At 41.4% G+C, this 25,661-nt stretch overlaps 2 protein-coding genes across 2 annotated transcripts in view; one reads left to right on the top strand and one right to left on the bottom strand.

The window, feature by feature from the left end:
* Nucleotides 1–329: 329 nt before the first annotated feature.
* On the top strand, nt 330–23,178 carry CA12 (carbonic anhydrase 12). The gene is made up of 10 exons (XM_017816935.1): nt 330–550; nt 3,576–3,596; nt 9,724–9,903; nt 12,321–12,463; nt 13,294–13,389; nt 15,014–15,077; nt 15,530–15,687; nt 16,727–16,853; nt 20,641–20,725; nt 21,519–23,178. The coding sequence occupies exons 1-10, from the start codon at nt 361–363 to the stop codon at nt 21,601–21,603; spliced, it is 1,149 nt and encodes a 382-aa protein (XP_017672424.1). The 5' UTR covers nt 330–360; the 3' UTR covers nt 21,604–23,178.
* Nucleotides 23,179–23,271: 93 nt separating this feature from the next.
* Nucleotides 23,272–25,661, bottom strand: part of RAB8B (RAB8B, member RAS oncogene family) — a 35,057-nt gene continuing 32,667 nt past the window's right edge. The window contains exon 9 of the mRNA XM_017816940.1: nt 23,272–23,324. Within this exon, the coding sequence (XP_017672429.1) occupies nt 23,293–23,324 (32 nt within the window). The 3' untranslated portion in view covers nt 23,272–23,292. The remainder of the gene's footprint in view (nt 23,325–25,661) is intronic.

Raw genomic sequence — 25,661 nt, forward strand, 5'->3', positions numbered from 1 at the left:
CACCAGGCTGATCCAAACCTGGGAGCTGAGGGAGACACTCAAATAGGCTAGAAAGACTCTGCTGTGGTATGGCCCATAAGAGGACAGCTTTTTAAAGCATTTGTGTCTCTGCTAAAGGGTTTGTGAAGTTCCAGGTTTAAATTCCCTCTCTAAGTGCTGGAGTCTGCCCTCTGAGCACCTCACTAAAACTGAGGTAATGAGGGATATGATCAGTTTTCTGAGGGTGTTGTGACCTAGAGGCAGGTCTGATTACATCATTTGTTTTGGGTTGAGTCTCAGGAGCTTTATAAAAAGCAGTCCTAAAAGCAAGAAGAGTGAAAAGGGGAGAGGAGGGCAATAACTCATTAGCAGAAGCTCTGTATGTGTGCATTCTGCTACTTGCCACATGTCTACAGGGGAATTTCTTCAGAGTGCAGAGAAGCCTGTGAACTGCTGGAATATTATAAGTCTTTCCTTGAGATGTCAGCCAAGAGCTTCAGTGCAGTCACAGTGGCTACTGTGCTGACTTTCTTCCTAAAGATACAACTCTCAGTGCAAGCGCCGGTGAACGGTAAAGTCTTTCAGCTTTCTGTTTTATTGTAACTTAGGGCAGCTCTGTGTGTGCAGAAAACTGGCCTCTTTTAATTAGTGCTACTTTAATACCATGCTCGAAGTTGATTGTATATTGTTGCAGTCTGTGGTTGTTTGGAGTCAGTATCCTTATTTCAGTTTCTCAGTACAGGTATTCTGGCATGTACAGGAAAGAGAAATTTGTCCTCTGGTTTAGCTTGCATTATAGAGTTCTTTCATGCTCAGTATGCCTTGCTTTGACATCCTTTTGTTTCTCATAGAACGAAGCAGAAACTCAGAGTTAGTGGAGGCATCACAGCTTTCCCTTTGCCCTGTTTATTTTTAAACTGGAGGGGGGAAAAGGCAATCCCTGTGAAGCATCCCATACACTAGACCTCTTTCTCTTATATTTAAATAGGATTAGTTCTTTTTAGGAGTGAATGTTCATATATTCAAGCTGATTACAATCAATTTTCCCCCTTTCAAGCTAATTATCATCCACCCAGTGTTGTTATAGGATACCAGGGAGAATCATTATAAAGGGGTGTGTGAGAGGACTTGCTCAGCACATATATTCATGGGACCAAAATCCTGAAGGTTCAAACGTGATCCAGAGCTGTTGGCTCCATGCAGAGCTCTGCCAAGACAAGCATTTTACCATTTTTCATATGAGCAGAATAAGATGTGGAATTAAAACTTTTATCATCTTTTGTTGTTCATATATCCTCTGAAAAATGCCAATATTCTCCAGCAGAATCTCCCACCTGAAGGGCAGAAGTGCTTTCCAGAATAAGAGAATAAACTCGATGCTTTCTGGGTGTTTTCTGTGACCACACGGAAGATTTGGAATTGAAAGGATGTGTTGAAAAGATATCTTACCTTGCATCCTGAAGGGAATGCTGGAGAGCTCCTATCTTAGAATTAGTACCAAGGAATGGCAAGAGCTACAGTATCTGCCTATCTCTGACATCTTCCCAAGTAGATTATCACAACTACACCCATTCCCACTTTCCCAGTTCCCAAGTGACATTGGTAAGGTATTTTTTCCCTGTCTGTTGAATCAAGGGCAGATTCTCTGGCTCCAGGAACCCCCTCTGCCATGCATGGGCATTAACTGTGCTACTCACCAACACTCATCCCAGCATCAACAAAGAGGCAGGAGAGTGCTCACAGAGCTGTTCACTGGTCCCCTCTAGATGTTAAGCCTCTGATTTTGGGAGGCAGTGTGACAATCTGCCTCCTCCTCATTTCATTATCAGCCAGAGTAAGGATCATAACCTTGCTCATAGCCTGAGGTTGGCAGCTCTGTATGATCATTCAGACAAGATCAAGAAGATCCTGCCATCTGGTCACCTCTTCATCTCCTGACCTAAGCTGGATGAAAGGAGTATAAATGTGCCTCAGCTGCTGTGATTGTGCTCACCAGTAAAGTCATGATGGTAGTGAACTGCAGGTCATCAAAATGCTCACAGGCTAAGGAATATTTCACTTGGCAAAAGACTTGAAGCTTTCATATATTTTTGTGTCAAGTGGTGTAACTGGCCGTAATATTGAAAATATTTGAAATATTTGGTTGTTTTAAGGTTATTCTAGATTATGAAAATCATAGTTTTGACATTCCATACACATTTCAGTGGTCAGTAAGAGCATGAACAGAGTAGCTATTGTAGTTAAGCCAATATTTCTTCAAACCCTGCTTCAAACCCTGAGGATATTTCTAAAATCTGCTGCCAGTCAGTTGGTGACTTTATACAAGTTTTACCTGCAGAATGTTCTGAGCAGAAGACACAAGGAACCCCCAAAAGACCTCACTAAGAGATAATCCCCTCCAGAGTGAAGGCGAGAGGAAAATGAGGTTTCCCATCTTGAAATCAAAGACAGGGCATGAATTCTTCTACAGGAAGAACCTGAGGTCTTCAGCCAGGATGATTACACAGCTTCGAAAATTCCAGTGTAAAAGAACAAGGCACTCTGGTCCTAACAAACTGAAAGCAGAGAGTTCAGTGTTCCAGGCTGACACAAAATATCAATACAAAAGAGCCAAGTGCAGCTGTTTCTCGCTCCCCTCCAAATTAATCCCAAACATTTCACACAACATTCCTTGGAGGAGAGCTGTATCTGTGACCGCATTTCAGAGCACAAGAAATGCAGCCAAGAGCCATGTATTGTGCCTGTGAGGGTAAATATCTGCCTGCCTGCATGCACACACTCACAGGCACACTGGGTGCTTGCAAGACTTGTGATTCAGGACTGCTTTCTAAGCAGAAGCAACATTAAATTTGCAAAGAATGAAGATCTGCATGAGCCTGATAACCAGAACTGTTCAGGTCTGCCAGGACAAGCACCTCTAATTACACAGCAAGCTGTATGATTGCAGGTTTCAGGACTAGGAATAAAATAATTAAAAAGAGCATTTAATAAGTCAAGACATTTCCAAAGACATGTAGAGACACTATCCCAAGTTCAGTTCCTTAAGCAGTGGGTGAGTATTGATCATTTTAACACTCATTCACCCTCCCAGGATTCTCTGAGCTCCATGGGTTCATGTATCTTCAAAGTCTATCTATTAATCCCTGTTTCAGTTGGCAAATCCCAGAGCTGTACAGAAATGACTGTCCATCATTTCCCAGTGTAGCAACTGGCAATTCACTGATGTTTTTCAAGCTCCTCAACTAGGCATGAAGGGGTTCATTGTAGCTACACCCCATTTAAATTCCTTACCTTCCTAGCCAGGAGAAAATCAGGGATGTACCTACATACAAAGTCTGTGGATATTCCACCAAAGAGAAAAAAGATAGACTGACAACAGTTTATGGGCAGGATCACAGGGATAATTATGATTAGAATTTGGGCGAGAAAGGTTCCTAATCTTTGGAAGTGTCTATGGTTTGCTCAACAGCTGGGGCTGGAAAAATAGATGAAAGTATTGCACAGTGCAGTACATGGGTTTAAGTAGCAATTTGTTTCTTTACAGAGTAAGATCAATTTCAAATATTCATAGTAATGTTTTCTTTGTCTTTGAACAGGGTCAAAGTGGTCTTATATTGGTAAGTACTAATTTGTATAATTCATACATACTTCTGTGTTTTAAGGATAACATGCCAAATGTATTCTGGTGGGTATTTACTGGGTTCACTACCTTTACTCAGGTTTGGATCTGGTCGGTTGTCTTGAAATCTGTTCTTCAGTCCATCAGGTTTCACATCTGGGTGATTGAGAGCCAGTTATTGAGTTCTAAATTGCCTTGTGGAGTGACAGGAACTTCAGCAGACTGAGGTTGGCCCTACAACTGCAGAGGTTCCCCAAAGCCCTGTTTCCTCCCCAGTCACAGGCCAGCAGCACATTTGAACCTAGTTCTGCAGAGAGCATTCCTCTCCATACCCACATGGCTCTTCATTTTTGAGTCAGAGTTCACAAATCACCTGTATCATGTTACTGAAGACTTGGGTCCCCAAAAATCCCAGCAGTGACAAAGCAGAATAAATCATATTCAGGAAAGCAATGTTAATTTGTAACTAATTGAACTGATTGGTAACTAGTCCTTTTTGTGAGCTACTGACCCAGAAGGACCTGGTGGCTGCTCAGAAGGAAGATTTATCTAGATGTTTTCTTTTAATTGGTCAAATCCTCTAGCCAGGTATTTCCTCACTCAGAGTAGCATTTTATATGCCACATGTCCCCAGAGAAGTAGCAGTACTGGGAATCTCACCAAAAAATGCTTGTTCTTAAGCTTTTGGTGCTGTTCCAAGGCAGAACCTCCGAGGCTGAAGCTGCCTCTCAGAACTCCTCCCTCCCTTTGGCTGAGCTCCACTTTACCTGACTGGCTTCACGTAAGCAGAGGGAGAACTGTCAGCTGTGTGTGCATAGGTACTGCCTGACTGCCCTGCACACACAGACACTTCCCACTCTCATCAGGGAAAGAGTCTGACACAGTTTCATTGACAAAAGCCTGGGTTTTCTACCTTGACAGCAGCCATCAGACAAACCTAACCCTGCTGGGTAGTAAGGAAAACAAGACTACTTTTGCTCTTTTACCATCAAAGTAGAAGTTTTGCCTTCCATCCCAGAGCAGTGCTTGTTTCAATTAGTTACTTCTCCCTTTCTGGGAATTTGAGGGCCAGTGTTTATTTCCAAGTGTGTTGTTCTCAGTGCCCAACTTCATCAATTCCTGTTAAGCTCTTCCATACTGCAGTCTGATTTCTATATTCTAACGTGTGCTGGAGGATAGAGGGAAGGTTCACAAAACAGATTATCTTTTTCCTTCAACTACTGATTTCAAAATATATCTAGAAAAACATATAAAAGAAAATATATAAAAGCAACTTCAAAAAATTAAAGTTGCAACTGAACTTGTACAGGGTAGTACAGAAAAGCAGAAGTGGAACACTGATCTGCACAGAGAAAACCAGGTATTAGAGAGACTGCACTAAGCCAGAGAAGAGCCTCTCCATACTCTTCTACTGATCTGGTTCCTTATGGCAGCCTAAACCTCCCACCATTTATCTTCATCCCTGAAGCACTTTGCAGTGCCTTTCACTACAGATAAGTCAATAGGAAGGGAAAGGAAATCAAGCAATTATAATGACAGTGCAGACTGATGTCAAGATGAGGGTCAAGGTGTAAGATAAGGGTGGAGTAGGAGTAGATTTGTTGAGCAGGAGAATATGTAAAGCTGATTGTGGATACAGTGTTAGCAGCTCAGGGCACAGTGGCAAAGCAAGATGACACAGCATGTGACCAGGCCTTATCTGTTCAGCACAAGCTTTCCAAAGAAATGAGCATTTGTCTTGGCTATAATGGAAACTACTACATGAGATACAGTAAATAAAAAGGCTAAACCTCTTCTCTGCTTCTTCCTTAGCCAAGCTGCAGTAATGCTATTTCTTCCTGTTTTCACTCCTCTTGTATGTATCCCAAAAAAAAGTGGCTGAAGTAAACACCACAGAACAGTGAGCTGAGGCACGAGCCCTCAGCCCTCGTGGGGTTGGCTCTGTGTTCACTCAGGTTGGCTCTGTGTTCACTCATGGGCTGCTTCACCTTCTGTAAAATGGACAAAAGACATCAAGCACATTGTAAGAAAAGTGTTTTCAGTTAAAGAACTGAAGGAATTGTTCTGATGCCCCATAGCTCAGGACAGCATGTGCACACAGCTGCTGGCAATGTTGCTGTGTGGCTGGAAGGTGCAGGCCAGAAGTCCTCTGACCCAGAAGAAAATTGCTAAAAGTGGATGCTGGGCTTCAATTCTTTGGATTCTGGCTTTCTGTTTCTGTAATGTAGGTGGGTCAGAAGGAAATCAGAGAACCAGAGTCATCCCTTCAGAGTGGACAAGCAGCTACAATGCAGAAAACCAGCTTTATAGACAAGTTCAAAGTAATAGTGCCAACAATTACTAACCTGCTTTAGCAGTAATAGTGCCAACAGAATTATAAATGTGCTTTAGCATGTGAGGAGACAACCTCATGCTGCAATATAGACACAAGAACTGTTGTTAACAGACAGCAGGCTAATTGTACTTGCACACTCTTTCATTCTTCTCTTGCCAAATACTCCAATTCAGTGGGGTGCTGAGAGCCTGTGCTAAAACCCCTCCAGTTCCCCTTAGGAAATGCCAGCTTTGGTGAACACACTAAAACACACCCCAGATTTCTCATCCAGCACTTGAATGCAGTAGCAGGGACAGCTACAGCTCTTGGCAATTCCTCTACCTCACAGGCTTCCCTCTGGGTATCCACACCCTGGCTCAGCGTGCCCAGAATGTGGGACTGAGCTCTGCCTGAGCTCTGAGTGCAATGGAAACCATGTGATTCCTCCCCCCAACACGAATATTAATTGGTCATCAGAGCAAAAGTCTGCTGGTAACACTGGTGTCTCACAGGCCTATTTTCTCCTTGTTTTAAATGAGGCCACGTGCACATCCTGGGAGCAGAGCCCACTGGGGTGCTGTGGGGCTGGCTGCAAAGCTAGAGCTGTCAGAGGAGATGATACAGTGGGCACAGGCAGCCCTGTGCTGAGGGTGGTTTGCTCAGCTCACTGGGCAGCCTGACTGTCCAGGGAATTATTGCTGCTTTATTTACAGACAGCTTTTATAAAACAGCCACGAGGGCACAGCCAGGCTCAGGGCTGTTTACAGTGTGGCAGGGGAACATGGTCCTGGAAAATCAAATAGAAGAAGGCAACCCACAAGCTGGATTTGAGCAGCCTGAGTCTGCACTCCCTACACCAGGGAACGTTCCTGGCAGCACTGGGAGCAGTGGTAGCACGAGGGTCCTACTTCCACTCACACCAACAGCTCCCTGCCTTCATTTGCTCCCTCCAACAGCTGAAAAACAGTGCTGAGTGGGTAGAACAGGCCCATGGCACAGTTATTGCTCTGCTGACAGTGCTGATGGGATCCTCAGAGCACCAAACACCTTCTGAAGTGCCTGAGTCTTTCACAAAAGAAGAAAATTAATTATGAAGATAATTTTGCAATACTTCTTACGTTAATACCTTTTGGGACTTGTAACACAGGCCAATGTTAATACATCCACATGCTGTTCTTTATTCAATAGTGATCAGACAAAGCCTTTGTAAACACAATGTGATTTCCAGTGAGTTTATCTGAATGTGCTGGCACAGAAAAAGGAAAATCTGGTTCACAATCAATCATTCATTTTCAACAGACCTAGCTGAGAAATACCTTCCAGCTGTGTGGTTTATCTACCATGGAAATCTCAATTTCACATATGCAGACCCAAGCTGCAGTGAGCTCAGCTCTTTGAGACAAGAGTTTTGAGGCACTGAAATTAGAAAGACTACGTGACAAAATGCAGAATTTCTATAAAAACAGGTTTTGTACCAAAAAAGGTTTTTTGTTTGGTTTTGTTGGGTTTTTCTTAATTGAGCAGGAGTGAGAAACAAGCAAAAACTGCTGTAGCTTAAAGGCCTGTGAGTGAGTTGCAGAGTTATGCCAAGGAAAGGATAACTGCTAGTAAAGATCAAAGTACATAAAGACTATGATAACTACAGCATTTTATAGAAAACACAAAAGTTTTCCTTCTGAACTGGTGATGTGGGTGTGGAAGTTCCCATCTTCTGCTGCCAACTCTTTAGGGTATTCAGTTTATCCAAACATAGTACTGAAAAAATGATTTGTACTTCATGACATGGTTTTCACTAGCTGGGACTAGACTTGTGTTTTATACATCAATTACCTATTTAATTATCAAGTCTCCAAACCTGTGATATGTAGTATATTAAAGTCTTCTTGCAAACTCACTGCCTTAAAAAACCTTTTTTAAATGATTGAGTCTTCTTACAATAAGGGCTTCTCACCAGTTTTTCTGACACTGTTGGAGTCTTAGCTCCCTGAAAAACGTTAAATATCAGTGTCATTGTCTTGCACATCAAGTTTCAACCTAAGAAACTATCATTTCCTGGGATATCCTGATGTATATTTTCCTGGGAAATATTCTTGAGTATATATGGAATTTATGCTCTTGTGGATGTATTTGTTATTTGCCAAAAAATAGGTAGAGGATAGTATGCAGTCTTCTATAATGTCAGCATAACATTTATTAGCTTTTTTAAGGAATTTCAGTAACTTTAGGATCTAAGAGGAGAGAAATTATTGTGATTGTCAGCAAACTGGAGTCAAAGATTTAAGCTGCAGCAACATCAAGGCCTATTCATACTGAAAAGCACTGACTGAGTCTGAGTATCCACACTGTAAACAATGTCATGTGTTAACCTGTGTCTTGAATAACTTTAAACAGCTTTGACAATGAAGTAAGTCTGTCTTTAAGTACCAGAATTGCACTTGCCTCTGTCACACACACTGTTTAAGTCAGGTTCACCTCCACTATCCATATACTTGGCAACTGCCTTGCATGTAAATAAAGTGAGCCTCTAATAATATCCTCCTGGCTGCTAATTTCCTTCAGAAAAGATCTGAACTTGCTTTGCCACTGATGACCTGATCTTCAAAGAAGCCAAAAGGAATATTATAGGTTTGGAAAAGAAACCTTCTAACCAAAGGCTCAAGGGATTTATTTTAAGAGAAGTAAGAAACTATATCCTCTGTGTTATAAGTACGTCAGTGAGGAACAAAAGCATGGTGACAACAGGCTCACAGTGAAAATCAAGCTGCTGAGGAGAGCACTAATGAAGTATCTTTTACCTGAAAAGCTTAAAAGAAGAGTAGATGTTTATTCCCTTCTGAAAGATGTGGCCTCATTGAAGCAGGGAGGCTCAGTGTCCTGTGTTATCCAGACTAGGCTGGTGATCCCAAAAGACCTTCCTGCCTTGGAAAGAATCATGACTAATGTTCAGAGACAAGGAGGAACACAAGTTGCAAGTATTTCTTTTGGTATTTAAATCCAAATAGTCTCAGTTTACAGCTTGTGAACAGCTGCTGGCTATTAATGTGTAATTAAATCAAAGGCACAATTAAAATTCTCTTGATATTATCTATTCTTTGTAGATCCTACCTCGGGCAAAAGACTGTGATGAAGAAAAGTTTCATCAGAGTTTGAGCAAGTTATTGCAGGTCAAATTATCATAGCACCTTCCATTTTTGCAAGTTAGCTTTTCAGTGTGGGTTATGCAGTCTTGCTGGATAGAGCCAGACAGTTTGTACAGTGAGGGAAAGTCTGTGAGGGGCTGGCTTTCTGTGCACTGAACTCTGTCAACATGAAGTCACTTCTTTCAGCAATCCTCTTCAGAAGGCTGGAATAGCTGCCTTTCTGGGCTTGTGCCTGCTACTTCCATAGGGAAAAGTGATTCATGTCAGTAAATAATCCAAATACTGTCAACAGATCCAAACGTTCATGGGCCCTGTAGAGACAATGCCATCAGGGAGGCTCAGGGGCACTGTGGCTGCCCATGGTGCTGCTCCTGCAGGTTTAACCCTGTGAGCTGCCAGCCCTGCAGCTCCCCAAGAGTGTAACATCAGCAGTAGCTGAGACTGTCAAAAAATTGAGGGGCAGTGAAAGCAGTGAAGTGTCTCAATGTGAGATTTTTTTTTTTTTGGCATTTGGCCCTTTTCTATCCAGTGGCACAATTTTCCAATTTTCTATCCAATGGAAAGATAAAATTGAGATTTAAAAAAAAAAAACTGCCTGAAAATTCAGAAAAGGCTTCCTTTCCAAATTTGGTGTTAAGGCTTGACAAATGCGTCTCTGTTGATTTGCACAGGTCCTGATGGAGAGAAGGCCTGGCCAAAGAAATACCCATTTTGTGGAGGAGTGTTCCAATCTCCAATTGACTTCCACAAGGATATTCTCCAGTATGATTCCAATCTCCTGCCTTTAGAATTCATAGGGTACAACGTGTCCTCCACTGACCATTTTACACTGACCAATAATGGTCATTCAGGTAAGGGAGCTCAGTGACAGCAGGAGTTGGGAGTTGCAGGAACTCGTGGGTTTTTTTGCTTCATGGGTGAACTACTTTGGTTATCAGATGAAAATAAGCTGTGATGATAAAGCCTTCACATCTACAGCACAGGCTAGGGAAACCTGGGAATGTACTAAGGACAAATGCATGCCCAGTAAGCTGAGTTTTGAATAAGGAGTTTTAAAATAAACTCTAGGCATGTCAGAGTTAATTCCTGAGCTTTTCTTACTACTTTGGTTGTGGTGCTCTGAAACAGCAACAGACTTTGTGATTCTGCTGAAAAGAGATAAATTGATAAAATATGAGTGTAATGGGTCTCTGACATCCTGGGCTATCAAAGCAGCTCAACTGAATTACATGGGCAGGGAGGGAAGGGAAAAAAAAGAGCTAGGAGCACCATTCTGTTCCTTTGATTTCAGACAGAAACCTCTCTAGCATAAGACCAGTAAGAAGACAGAATAATAATTAGAAATAGCATACAAGCATGCCCTCCCCACTGCAGCACTTAAACAAAATGTCACTACAGTAGGTAAAGGCAGAAAAGATGCAGTCTTATAAAGATCTATTATATTGATAGAATATATAATACCAGTTAGTTCCACCATTTTTCATTCCTTCCTGAAACATTTGAAGACATAGGAATAAGAACAGTTATAAAGCCCTTCTTCTTTGTATCCTTTTCTATTTTATAAGCATCAAAATAACCTGTGTTATAAAATGGCCTCTGCTCTGCTCTGGCATGTTTGACCAACATGCAAAAGTCTCTTTTTCTCTCATTCTTTCAGTGAGGTAAACCTGCTCTGTTGAACATCATAAGCCCCTTCTTCTCTTAGGACATGATTCCTGGTTTTCCTCTTAATCAATTCCTCCATCAAAATCAGGTTCCTTTAAACTAGGAATGGCTGGAACACCTTTTCCCTGTGAGCCTTCTTTTCCTAAAAGTCCTTCTTGGTCCCTTCTTGGTCACAGTTGAATGCTTTGGGCTGATGTGAGTGACAGGCAGAGAAGGAAACATTGTCATCGTGGGCTTTAATGGTGCCAGGAGGCAAAAGAACATCACAGGGAGTCTGTCCCTCACACAATAGTCACTCAGGTACAGGCAAATTCCTTGTAGAGCCTTTGTCACCTGTCATTGTCACATCTCACCCCTAAAACAGAGTTTGACTACTTCCTAATGAAAGCCAAGACAAAAACGTGTTGCCCCTCAATAAAAATGGGAATTCACTTCTAAGGTCAGTGCCCTCCTAGAAAGCAGGGGAGATGCAACGTACTCCAGAAACCTCACTTAGGTACAAACTGATTGCTCTGAGTAATAAAAAATTAGACTCTGTTGGAGTGATCATTACTCAATCTGCTGCTGCCTTCTCTTTCAGCCAGAGAGGAAACCAGTAGGACGCTTAGTATTGTCTGTCAGTCATTCCTACATATAATTATTGTGCTTCACCAGCCAGCTCATCCAGATACAATCACCTACTTCAGCCAGATCAAAAACAGCAGAGCTCAGAACAAGCTTTTTAGGACCGTAGGCTTGCAGCTGTTCCTTCACTAAGGTTTTGAGCCCTGTTTACCCTGAAAAACATGTCTGGCACACTCCAGAAACAAATTATATTCACACCAGAAAGTAATAAAGAAATCAATCTGTTCTTGACATAAACTGTTGCTTTATGGAGTACCAAAAGTCTCAAGTGAACAACTGAGAACTTTCTCCTGAGTTAAGAATTCCTACACCAAAAAAAACCCAAACCCGGCTTGTCATCCCCACTGGAGAGTATTAGTGAGCAGAAGGGAGGGTAATGCATGCCAAGATCTCCATCCAGTCAAGAGAGGAAATGCTAGTTCTTAAGGCCTGGGGTTATCTTGCTGCTTGACATCAATGTTCTGGGTTTTGGAAGCAATGAGGAGAGGGAGAAGTTTATTTGGTTTTACCATGTGCTCCTAAAAAAAGATTAAGAAGCAGAGGAGTTCAATGTAACAGGAGATAAAAAATACCCTGATAAGTCTTAATTTACTAAGACATTTTCAATCATTATGAGGGGATTGAAAGAAGGCACACGAACCTAAGTTTTGCTGCAACATATCACTAATTGTCTCTTCAGTAAGTCTGAGATAAATTTGCGTTCTTCAGGGAGAAGAAAGATTTCCATTAGCAACAATTCTCACACTCAATTCCTTCATTTAAGAAAGCAGAAAAAGGATATGTTCTAAATTCTCCTGATTGACCTAGAAAGGGCTAAAGAGCACTGAAGTGTTTATCTCCCCCCCAGACTGAGATGGGTCTGAGTTAAGAACCTGCTTTGTTCATGCTCCCTACATAAGATACTTAGAGTATTTTTATTTGCCCTGTTCTTGAGAGCTGTGGTATCATCTGCTCCCATCTGGGTTTGGTCTGCTTGCAGTGAAAATGTACCTGTCACCTACCATGTCCATCAGGAACCTCCCTTTTGAATACACTGCATCTCAACTCCACCTGCACTGGGGGAACCGCAACAAGTCCGAAGGCTCGGAGCACACCGTGGGTGGGAAGCATTTTGCAGCAGAGGTAAGACAAGCTCAGGCCAGGGAAAGAGCAAAGAAGGGTGGGCAGGTCCCACTGCTTCCAAGTGGGATCTGTGTCCTGGGGATAAGGCTGTAAAAGGCTGCTAAGATTTGGGTGTATACTAAAAAACAGATTGGGCAAAAAAAGGTGGACTCTGATGTACTGTCACTAAGTCAGGGAGTTAGAACTTGGGCTCCAAACTCAGAGCTGGAACAAGGTCACTTGAGTCATTTCAAGATATTTGATACCTTGGTTCTTCTCTGTAAACCAGGTATATCTTTTAGCTGCATGGCACTGCTGCTCTATTTACCTTTGCTCACCTTCTATCCAGCGAAGAACTATTTGCTACCTTTTCTAATCTTAAATGATGGATTTGGGAATAGATTTTGATAGGAAGTGCCAATCAGATATTTACCTCAAAATTATTAAAGTCAGTCAGAATAATTTGTTTGCATAACAGCACTTTAGGAATCCATTTCTTCTCTATTTAACACTGAGTTTTGTGTTCTAAATATTGAAGGGTTAAGGTGGGATTTTTTCCAGAAAAATTTACTAGTACTACAGTCAAGATGCTTTGAAGCTGAAGTCACTGATCCTCTTCCCCCCTTCATTATGAGGGTTGTGGGGTGTGTGTAACTTGGCTACAGCAGGGCTGGAGGTGGGACTCCCAGGACCTTTTGATTTCTCTAAAAGGATCTTACCCCCAGAAATCACTAAAGGACCCCCTTGTATTGTCTTATCCTGAGGTGGCTGAGTTGGTCCTTTTTAGCTGTGAAACAGAAATGTGAGCACGACCCACACGTTACTCTAACAAAGTATCCCCTTCTTTGTAGCTGCATATTGTGCATTACAACTCTGAGAAATATCCAGATGTAACAGCAGCAATGGACAAAGAGGATGGACTGGCAGTTCTGGCTGTTCTCCTCGAGGTAGGATCCTTTGGGGGTTTGTTGTTGTTTAGAATATGCTTTCAATCATTAAGTCATCAAGGTACAAGATTATCCAGATCATTTAACAATACAGTGGCTGAATAAAGGTTTTTCCTTTCCCCTCTCACCCATAAAAAGTCAGATTCCAGCAGCACATACCAAAACAGGAACACACTCTGAGAAAAGAGGAATTCTAAATATTGTCTCATGGTTTTCAGTAAATTAACTTCAGCTATGTTAAATCCATTTTTGCATTCGTTTACAAACTGATGATTGGTAGGGTTTATCAAACAGGAGGCAACAGTGAATTCCCAGCTCACTTCCTCAGAACTGCTGGAGCCTGGGGCAGTTTTGACCCAGCAGAGGCACAGGCAGGCACAGCCCTGCCTTTGACCACCACATGTAATTGGGATTTAACGACAGTCTTCATGCTGCTCTCTTCCCAGATTCTTTGAATCACAGTTTACAGTAAAGAAGTAAATTCAGTGACCTTTTTAACAGGATAGAAGGAAAACTTTCCAATTTTCCTCTCTAAAGCCCACATACAAAGATAATAATGATCATAAACAGGTTTTATTTTAGCACCTTGTGTGTATATGTCTCCCTTTTCTTGAGGATTAAAACTCCTCAATGAGATAACTGTAATTTTTAAATGTGAGGATTTTCTGCAGCATAGAAAACCAAACCTCCAGGCTTTCACATTTCCATCAAAAAAGTGAAAATGTTCTAGTTAGCAGACAAAGCTCTCATTAATGCAATCCCAGCTCACTTCCTAGCAGCTCTAAGATTTTGACAGTAATTTTGTGTTACATTTCAGTTAATTTGGAAGTTGCAGCTGTGAAAAGTTTCAGAGTATTGTATATTTTGCTAGGGAATAATACTGGTATCTGGTTATTTCCAAGCAATGATATTTAAAAATCAAATTAGGGAACAATGGAGATTAGATCTTTGAAAAACTTTCAGCCAGCTGGTGGCTATTGCAGTTGATCTAAGGACACCAGTTTACTATGTCTGGTTGTCAGAGGAGTTGCTAAGCACCAACCCTGAAGAATTCATGAAAAAAGACACTGATTATCAGACAGAAAAGCTGCTGTTAGCAGTTGAAAAAGATGGTCTTTGTTGATAGTTGAGTTATAGCCCTTGCCAGTGGTACCCAATGGTGTCATTCTTTATCTTCCTGGACTGAGAGGAGCAGCAGACTGAAAAATGCTCGTGGGTGGAAAACTGTGGCTTTGATGAGAAAGCAGCAGATGATCTGAGAAGCCTGTCAGTTGAGAACTTATGCCTGCAAGGTTCTCAGAGGAAATGGTTTCTCTCCTTTTGCTCAGCACTTTGAACAGGCAAGAGCAACAGGGGCTTTCAAGGGCACACCAAAGTCTACACTGCTGTTAAGGCAGCATCCTGACAAGGCAGCTCTGACAGCTCTCAGTGGGAGCATAACTGTGCTCTGAGGACAGTGTTAGAGTTTTGAGTTATAAAATCCCTTATGCCACTCTGGTACATGAATCTCTGGACAGTGGGGACACTTGCCTTGTGACAGGCCATCCAGTACAGCCAGAGGAGCACAGACTCACACCCAGACTGCAGTGGGCTGCACAGCTGTTTAACAGTGTGATCCTTTCAGATCGGACCCTTCAACCCCTCCTATGAAAAGATCTTCAGGCACTTCCGGAACGTGAAGTACAAGGGTGAGTGGCTGCACCACACTGAGAATGGCTGAGGGTATCAGATGCCACCCTGAGGGGGATTGAACTGGCTGAAGAAACAGCCCAGAGATCTCAGACAAACCTGTCACAAACTGGGAGACCTCCAAATGCAGTGCATTTCTGGAGGAGTGTATGGCTGCCAAGCACCACGTGTTCCTGGCTGGGCCTTATTTCTTGCACATGGTGGCTTTTAGTTAATCTGGCCTTCAGTTTATCTTACAGGATTCGTATTTGATATCTAAGGCAAGATTTGTACATAGAAACCCTAAAAAGCTGTGTTCCTTATTAAACTGGGACTATCTCTGCTAAAAGGTATTTTTCCTATCCTAGTGATAGGACACCGAAAACATCTACTTACTGAAAAGCAAATTCACTTCACTGGTGCACTGCATGTATAGGAATGATGCAGGATTTCACATGAATCCCCTTTTTAGATCAGAAGGTCCAAGTGCCTGGTTTCAACGTTCGAGAACTGCTCCCTGCCAGGCTGGATGAGTTTTATCGCTATGAAGGATCCCTGACAACTCCTCCCTGCTACCCCAGCGTTCTCTGGACAGTTTTCAGACACCCCGTTACAATTTCACAGGAGCAGGCAAGTTTCAATAGAGCACATGTTTCCCTGGTTGGGGTCAGAACAGTAAAAGCATATTCTCATTTCCTGGATTGCTCTTATCTTCCTGTAAAACTGAAAGAGAGCCACTGCTAAAAGCCTTCAAGTGGGAAGAACAGCGCAGAAGTGACATAAATCAATACCTTGTTCTGTTTGGAGTTAGCATGTTTTCAGTTGACCAGAATAAATAAATGACAGACAACAGCATAGCCATTGGTACAGTATCAGCTTGAAAACATCACAGTCAAGTGAGATTAATTTCTGTTTTCACTGTGTCCTTATTCCCTGCGTAAAGACTTTCCATGAGTTACTTGCAGATTACTTTGTTCACACTCCATGTCTAAATACTACTCACTAAGCATTTTAGTGCTACTGCAATCCTGATTAGGTATGACAGGTTGGGTAGATGTTAAGTTTCTAAAAAGCATGTGATGTGTTATTTGTCAATCTTGAATCCCTAGTGTTTCTCCCAACTGATATTTTTTGTGCTCATCTAATTAACTTCTTTTGTTCTTAGGTGGCCACTTACACAAACTATAATAAACTCACAATCACTGTCTTCTGATTCACCTAATTATAGACACAGGGGAAAATGTTATTATCAAAGTCTCTGCATGCTCCTCGTTATGAAAATCCATTCTTACCTTTGTCCACTCTGTCAGATCGTGTCTTTAGCAGAGTAAAGAGTTCTTTCATAAAGTAGCTTTTAATACTGCTTAGGAGTTAGACTGTGCTAGGGGGAACATGCTGGAAAAGGCCACCATGTTTCCTCCCCTCCAGTTTTCCTGGCAGATAATCACTAAGCAGGATTAGTGTTATCAGGATGTAAACAAAACACAGGTACACATTTGGAGATGCCTCACTCTTTACAGTGTTCTGTATTTGGGCTCACAGGCCCCATAAGACCTAAGTATCACTTAATTATCCCCTTCCCTTTGATTTCAAACACACTCCCAGTGATCACACCCTGGCACTGCTTTCTCTGGATCCTGGGAGCTGAACAGGGTGCTTCCCTTTCTAGCTCCTGGCCCTGGAAACAGCCATGTACTGCACGGAGAGTGACGACCCAGAGCCCCTGGAAATGGTGGATAACTTCAGGAACGTTCAGGAATTTCACGAGAGACTGGTTTTCATCTCCTTCCGTGAAGGTAAGTTGTGTGAATGCTTCTGTGCAAAGGAACAGTGTCCAGTCCTTTGGGGACACTTGAAATACTGAGGTGGCAGTGCTGTTGCACCTGTACCACTGCAGAAATACAGCAATCTCATTTTCCAGCAGATCCCTTTGTTCCCTTTTCTTCTCTTACTGCACTGTTGCATGGGCAGCTGTACAAGAATAAGGTACTCACAGAGTACATAAGAATTGTTTTTTCCACAGGGGGTGTCAGGCAAGACCTGCAACCCTTCTGATCAAAGGCAAGGAGGTAAAAGAAGAAAAACACATTTGGCCTTCTGATGCTTAGCAGAAGTATTTGCTGTCACTGCAAACACTGAACACCTTAAGCTGGCCTTGCCTCACCAGTGATGTTTGCTGGTTCTCAGCAGTGTCAGGCTTGGTTTTAAGCAGACCACACACTTAAAGGGAATCACAACTCTGCCTTTCAGGGACACTGTTTTGGGGAAATCACACAGAATCAGAGGAGGTCCTTGAGGAGTTCAAACTTGACAAATAAAAATAATTCATAACACTGGATTGTGTGATCCAGTGTTACAAATAAAAAAAAAAAAGGTCATCTTATGAGGAAAAACTGATTTAAAAGCTTAATTATGCAGGGTTACACAATGGCAATGCATAGGTTTGGTGGGGAGTTTGCACAAAAGTCTGCATCTGTGGTGAGGAGCTGAGCTGTGCCCACAGGAAGGCATTGGAGCATATTGTTTGTGCAAAATGTATTGTTCCAAATTCTTTGGAAACAAATACCCTCAGGTGTCTGTGAAGGTGGCACATACACTGAGGGCAGAGGAGTCTAGGCAAGCCCCTCTACTGTTTGAAATGGAGACTAAAAGATTTCTAAAAGAAAAAGGAGACAGCACAAAAAAGATTGGCCAAGCAGTAAACTTTCAAATTAATAAAATGTGTTAGGACATCATTTCACCTTCGCCTGCCAGTTTCTGCACCGTTTAGATGAAAGAACAGAAAGCACAGGAGTTGTGTATATTCAGAAATGTCACACAGCAGGCACTGCAGGGACAGTTCCCTGCAGACACACTGCAGTAACTGTTCTTGCCATTCCCCCCTGCAGACAGACCATTTCATAACAGATCTCTCCTGATGTAAAGCTATAAAGAAGAGTGAAAATCAGAGATCAGCCAAAAAAACCACCCCTGCAAAACATTTCTCTGCAATCAGCGATGCTTTAGCCTTGTCACCCAGAGGTGGCTGATCTCCTGTCAGTTCAGCTGCACCAAACTCCCAGCCAGAGCAGTGTGGGGCATCAGCAGCGTTTGGCCCTTACTTGAAGCAAATCTCCATCTTTGAGATAAAACCCAGAGACAATTTCACAAGTCCTCCTGTGGCTGGGGACCATTTCAGTTCTCACAGCAACATTTTAAAATCTTTCTAAAGCTTCCTGTGAGAGGAACTACCATGAAGTTTCTTTTGAGTGCCTTCTCTGGAATTAATGCACATAATTAGTAATTATTTAAATTTATCAAAATTTATCAATTTATCAAAATTTATCAAAATTCAGTACCTGGTGGACTTGGCAGGGATATGTTGTTGATTCCTAACCACACCCAAGAGCTAGTGATTTTCTGAGTCAGACTGGTCAGTCAGAAATGAGAAATGCACTTATCCATCTGTTCTTTAAGTTCACTTTTCAGCATTGACTTACATTCTTTCTGTAAATCACAGTACTTAAAAGTAGAAGGTAGAGAGTTACAATCCATGATTCCAGTAACTGAAAATCAGACACTGCATTTTCATCCAGGAATCTCCAAACACTTCACAGAAATAGCATAAGCATTATTTCCATCCGTGGGGGGAAATCTGACCCAGATGTGACTTTCTCAAAATTGTTGCTGTGAACCAGTGCCAAACCCAATAATAACATTTGGCTCCCCCTCTGCTAAGCCACATTATTTGGCTCCCATGCAGAGGTGACACCAGCTACAGAAACATTTTCAATGTCTCTTTAAAGCTGGCATGACTTAGCAGAGTTAAATGGTGTGGCTTATTGCCCATCCTGCTGTTCTTACCCAAGAACTGGTCTTTATGGCTATGAAAGAGGCTGCTCAGTGCTCCTTGAATAGAAACTCCATTCAGACCAACAACATTTAATTACAGAAGCTCATTGACTCTATCAGTGAACCATAGAAAAAATGTTCAACCCATTTCAGAAAAGGTATTCATGGCCCCTGTAATCTCACATTCCTCTCACCACAGTCACAAAGGCTCCCTCACAGGTGCAGCCCCTCACCTAAAGGGCAAAAAAGGAAAGACAAAGAAAAAGAAGAAAAAAAACGTTGCCATCAAAGCACAGTTCAGTCCAGCTGGTTGGGGGCTGGAAGTGCCCAGCCTGATGCAGCTGAACCACGGGTAGGGACAGAGCACACCTGAGGAGAAGGGAAGGAAAAGCCATAAAGGGATCATGGCTTGGGCCAGGCAACCCCAGAAATTTGTGAAAGAAATCCCATTGAGCACACCTAGAGCCCAACTAAGCAGGTGTTCAGAGCAGCTTTTCTGCCCTTTCAGTGCCAAGGCTGCCACCTCCACCTGAGCACAGAGGCCACAAGACGAGGCCACTGGCCTGTGTTTGGCATCAAAATTGCAAATGACTGAAGTCTTCAGTCATCCACATTTTTGATGCCAATAATTAATATCTAAATTCATGCTCACTCTTAACAAGAATACATTTCAAAAGGTCTCTAATCTTGAAGGATTATGCAGCAAAACTCACATATGTTCATAATGTATTCTGGCTGTCAGCAATCTATTCCAATGAAATCAGCTTCACATTCAGCTGGAATTTGTTATGATGTTCAGACCTTCCACTGCCCATGAGCTCAGTGGGAACTGGTGTCTAGTTTTGGTTCTGGTACCATACTGGAATTCTATCCAAGCAAATTTTGTAAGAAGATTGTCTCATCAGACAGAAATGCTCCCTAACCTTCCTCTTCAAAGTACAAGCTCTTTTTTCTACAGTTATCTATTTGGTGTTGTATTTTCTTGTCCATTTGATGCACCTTTACTATAACAAAACTCCCTTTTTGTAAAATAGCTCTCCTTCAACTCCATGTCAGCTTGAAAGAGTTCTGATGTTGCTTAGAGAGAAATAGTCGTTGGATAAAATGTAAAAAACAATGAATTAAGAAAATACAGTTAAGAGAGCTCACCTTCAGGATCTTTGGGGAGGCCAAAATAAATAAAAATACTTTATTGCCAAAATACGTATATGAAGGTCACTAGCAAATATAGAATTATAATTATAACGCTTAACATCTCTATGCAAACAAGGGAACACTCAGATCTTCATACCACTATCCTGAATTCATTCTTACCTTCTTCAGTGCCTTTAAGTAATATTCTCAACAGCAAAGCAGATCACTTTTCAGCTCTCCACACTCAGGGGTGTTCTGCCTTGAAAAAACAAAAGGCTTTGAATTTAACAGCCTAACTTGCCTGGGTTTACTTCTTTAGTTCTGCTTATGATCTCTTATACATTATAGCAAAAAAATCAAGATTTTCTGACCTCTCTGCCTGTGCATGTTGGGGCTGTGACTCCAGTGTGTGTCTGAGTTCCCAGCACGGTGAGCTGTGGATGCAGCTGTGGGAGCAGGACCTTCCAGGGCACATCTGTGCAAAGTTATCCACTCCATAATCACAAAACAGGCTGCAGGAAAGCTGCAGAATGCAAATGTTATGACACCTTAGGCACTAACCTTCTCCTCTCAAGTCAAGGATATTGACAGTTCTGGATGCTTTCCCTCCCTTGCTAGGTTTTGTGGTTTCTGCTGTGATAGCCTGCATCCTGGCAGTCCTCACCATCCTTGCAGTAGCCTTGTGGCTCCTGAAGAAGAGAAGGTAAGATGTCTGCCTGTCACATCCCAAAAAAAGAAGCCAAACCAAATTTTTCCTCTGACACAAAGTGAGTCTAAGTAATGTCTGATCTTTTATAAGACATGATCTCTTCCTACAAACTTTGATTTGTTTTTGTCACTGTAGACATTATTTCCCCTGTATCATACACTCCAAAGCAATTCTGTTTTATTGCCAGCAAAATATGTTTATTTGGCTGAAAGGTCTCTCCGTGCTGCAACCTCTGTGCCAGAGTGGCCACCGTTCTGCCATTGTAGGAGTGGTTGGGTTTTGTGAAAAGCAAACATATACAGTTGTTTTTCCACAAAATAATAATTGCTGGAGCAGAGCTCAAGTAAACCCTTAAAAGATGCAAGGCCAGGAAATAGAGAATTGTGTGTGAGAATCAGGGAGGACACAAACCCCGGAATATTTCCTAGAACAGTGAGGGAAACGAAGAGAATGGAATTTTAGAAAAACCTCTCCCAAAGTTTACATCATTTTAGGGGAAGAAATATGTATTGTTAAAAGATCATTTAGCCACTGTTTGCCAACAAAACCAAATCCTGGGAAAAAAAATCTAAGATTACAAACTTTCCTACAACCTGATCCCTTTGCATCCTGCATTGACTCCACACACAGAATGTGTTCTCCTGAAATGTTTGCAACAACAAGCTACGGTGACATTTGCACCGGTACAGAGAAAAATAATCTCATGCATAATGGACCATCTTAAGTAACTAATGGTGCTTTTCCTTCACTGACATTACAGTTCTTTAATACATTTGTTTTATTTTAGCTGCAAAAAGGAAGGGCAAGACAACAGAGGAGTCATCTACAAACCAGGCATGTACAAGGAGGAAGAAGATCTCTCCAAAATGTGATGCCCTGCTCTGCCCCTTTTCATTCACAGCACTGATTTACTTTGGATTGGTGGTCTCTTGTTCTTGGCTAATGATAAGCCTCAGGAGAGTACTAAAACCAGGTACCAGCCAAAAGTCTTGTGTAGCCCTCATTCCCTTGTTTTCCAGGGAGATATGATCAGCGAATACCCCTGAGCTGAATTCCTCACCACATTCCTTTCATGTCTGCTGCTCACTGAGTCTGGGTGTTTTAATTGATTTTACAGTTAATCCTAAACTCCAGTTTTATGGTTTGTTTAGCACAGGTTGTCCCACAGGTGTTCCAATCTGAACACTCTCATCAAGCTACAAGAACTCTTCCCTGCTAAATCAGGGTATTGGTTTCAGCATCGTGAATATAAACAAGATAAAGGGCAAACTGTATTTGAGATAAGAGTGTGAACTGGGTTGTTCAGCTGATACAGTTTTTAGAAGCACAGCAAATGATGCAAGAACATTCACCAGTGGAGCTGGAAAGGAGGAAGAGGGAAGTGTAAATGCAGTGGGAGCCACAAGGATTATTAATGGAGTTCAAACCCAGGAACTCAGTGCTGAAAAAACACTACTGCTAGAGGAACAGCTCCCCTTCCAGACATCACCCAGCCTCACAAATCTGCTGTGGAGGCCAGCCCTGACTGTCACTGAAATGAGAGAAGCATCATGTCTTATTGTCCTGCTCTTATTTATAGTGTGTGTATGAATGATGTGGAGATGCAGTTGCTGCTGCTTTTAAGCAGACTTGTCATTTAATCATAAATCCTGATTGATTTTACAGTTTATATTACAGCTGCAATTAAACAGTAGATGGTTTTGCTGATTTAGTTCTCTGACTTCAGTAATTTAGTTCCTAGAGAATAATCTAAATTATCTTTTCAGACCTTATAAGCTAGATACTTGAGTCTCAGTATACATTTCTGAAGGTGAGAAGCATAAACCTGACCCTGTTTCCACTGAAGACAATGTGGAATGTCATTGACTTCAGGAAGAAAAGGGTGGAGCCAGCCCAGCCCCAGTGCATACAGAATTCCTCTGGAACTGGACATTTAAAGTGAGCATCTGAAATGCTTGTACTTAACACACACAGAGGAAGTGACAGAGCACAGGCTTATTCCTAAAATAACTGCAGGTCTGAAGGCTGCTGAACACCACAATCTGAACTTCTCCCTTAGAGCCATCTTACATTCAGTAGCAGCACCACCACAGTTGTGATTTTAAATAAATAAACTCTTATAATGTGTGTTTTCTCCTTTAAAAAAGGCAGATGCAGACAGTTTCAGCATAGAATGTTTTAGATTCTTCCCCTTCCATCCCCAAGAAAACTGTTTACTGTCCAAACCAAGCTTTTGAGTGCCACGAGAAATAACTTATTACTGACTGTACATGAAATTTAGGAGCGCAATCTTACAGCTAAGCACATTGCATATTCCAGCATTTTTATCTCACATAAACAAACACATAAAGGTCATCTTGTTGAAGTGTTTGAAATTATTTAAAGAGCAGCAGTTGTGTGCTATGGGGAGCGTTACTTACTGTTTGAATAAAGGTGTTTAAAGACAAGATCAGATAATAAATTTTTATGCTTTTTCTTTGGTTTCTCTTGTTTCTTCTTGAAGAGTAACATTTTATGGTGTATTTTAATCTGCAGCTCACCTGATTAAAAACATCCATCAATCACTCTCTTTCGCAGGCAACGTCCTCAACACCTGTAAAAAGAAGCACCAAAACCTCAGCCAAGGCAAATTCTCAGAGTCAGCAAACACACCACACACTAGGGGGTAAATGTCTCATTCAGAATTGTTTCTTGAGCAAAAGAACAAACTTAAGCAACAGAAGAGGGATTCACACAAATCATATTCCTGCTACTCCCACTTATAACACCCTCTAACTGCGTGGAGTCCTTGGAAAATGCAAACACAGGAGAAGTGTTATTTTTCTTTAATATTGTGTTACCAGTTGGCACTGCCAGTGGTCCCTCAGCTGAAAGAATCCAAACCCATGTGTTCTCTGGGCTCTGTAGTTACTGTCATTTAATAATCCTATTGAAATATCACATTTTTTAATAGTTTCCAGGAGATTCCTTGTGTCATTCTTACATACACAATATTTGAGATGTCGGGAAAAAATCAGGCATGATCAGAAAGACAGATGTAGTTACCATAATAAACCAAGTTACAAAAATCTCAATTCACTTCTTTTTAAATGGAATGACCCATTTCTGAGCCTCCAAGAGCAGAAATGAAGAATAAATAACTTAAGCCAGCGAAGTGAAGGAGTTAGATGGCACAAGGGGTGTTCAGCTCTCCTTCCATCCCTTCCTAAGGCTGCTCTGCTAAAAGGTGTGTGCAGTGGGATCATGAGAAATACCTCATTTTTGCATTTTCTCCACTGTGAACAGTGTAGGGGTACAACACACCTTGGACAACTAAACGTGTTTCAAAACTTGCCGAGGGAGCCCTGAGCCACAAAAAGTTCCACACATATCATCTCTGATGTACAACAAACCCCAAAGGATTCTTTTAATGTGTACACCTAAAAGTTATTGCCCATCAAAAGCAAATTTTAACTTCTGACAAAGCATATTAAAAATAGAAGTGTTGGGGGACAAAAAAAAGTCTTCTTGACTTCAGCTAAAATGGTGGAAAGAAAACAGAGTAGTTTTGCTATGGCAAAGCTTAATGTGTTGAAGTAAAATGTTATTTTCATTAATTCTACAGCAAGATCAATACACTAATTCTCATCTAAGTTTAAGGCCTAGTCCTCCATTTTAAACCTGTTACCCTTAATTCAGCATATAAATTTAATATTGAATCATTTGTCTTCCTGTTGCAGAAAGCTCTAAGTGAACAATTAAGGTGCCCAGATGTGTGGTACCCGTGGGGAGGTTTGAACTGTGCATTTCAAACTGCTGCCTGACAAAAGCCAAGTTATAAAGTACATAAATACTGATTTTTTTTTTCCCCCTCCCCTAAATGCAAGAAGGCATCAGTTGCTCTAAGTGTGGAGGGGCTTTATAATCTGCCCCATTTTTCACTTCCCCTACTGTCAAGACCTTAAGGAAACAAAACTGGTGAACTCACAAGACTTGATGCCATCAAGTGGCTCAGAAAATCAGCACCACCACCAACCACTGCTTTTTTATTATCTGCAAGTAGTCAGAACTTCTACAAGAAAACTGTAAATAGTTATTCTTACACAAGGAGCATATTTTGAAAAATCAGCTTATGACTTCATTGTGGTGTGGGCATTTTTAAACACCAATACAGCTTGGACATAAAAATTCAAAAGGACACTGGAAGGGTTTTATTATTATTTTGCAAGGAATATTTAAATCTTATTAACACTTTCACTTTATTTTATTTTCCTTGATTTTTCGTTCTACTTAAAAGAAGACATTTTCCTTCATCACTAGAAAACATAGACTGGAGCTTAACCTCCCACACACGTCCTTAAAAAAAGGCAATATTTATATGTTCTACACTCCAAAAATGTCACATAATCAGGAATATTACAGAAAAGTAAAATCTGACACCTTATTTCAGTTTTGGCTGCATATTCAACAGGAAATGTTCACAGAGAGACTTCAAATTCCCTGTATTTTAATTAGAACATCATTTCTCACTGAGAAAAGTCTGATGGCCAGCAAGTCAAACCCAATACTGGGATCTCTCAAAATGAGTAATTTTATTAATTATAAACATTCCAGTAAATGTTAAATTCTACTTTGCCATTCTCACAAAAAAAGTGTCAAAGCCATTTTGCAAAAAATGGTTTTGGAAGCCTATTTCTGAGCAGCTGAACAGAAAATGAAGTGGTTAAACTTGGAAATAATGCCCATCACTCGTACCTAACTCTTAATCAGAACTCGAGCTGGGACAATACACCCGACTATGCAGCTCTTTCGTGTGAAATTAGGAAAGAACAGTTCCAAGACCAACTTTTAACACGTTACCTGGAACTGCACGAAGTTTCTGTGGTATCCCAGGACACAAAGGAGCCACTGTTGACTCTCTTCAGTTCTGAGCACACAGAAATGCAGAGCA

This window comes from Lepidothrix coronata, unplaced genomic scaffold, assembly GCF_001604755.1.
Source record: "Lepidothrix coronata isolate B3197 unplaced genomic scaffold, Lepidothrix_coronata-1.0 Scaffold58, whole genome shotgun sequence".
Taxonomy (NCBI): domain Eukaryota; kingdom Metazoa; phylum Chordata; class Aves; order Passeriformes; family Pipridae; genus Lepidothrix; species Lepidothrix coronata.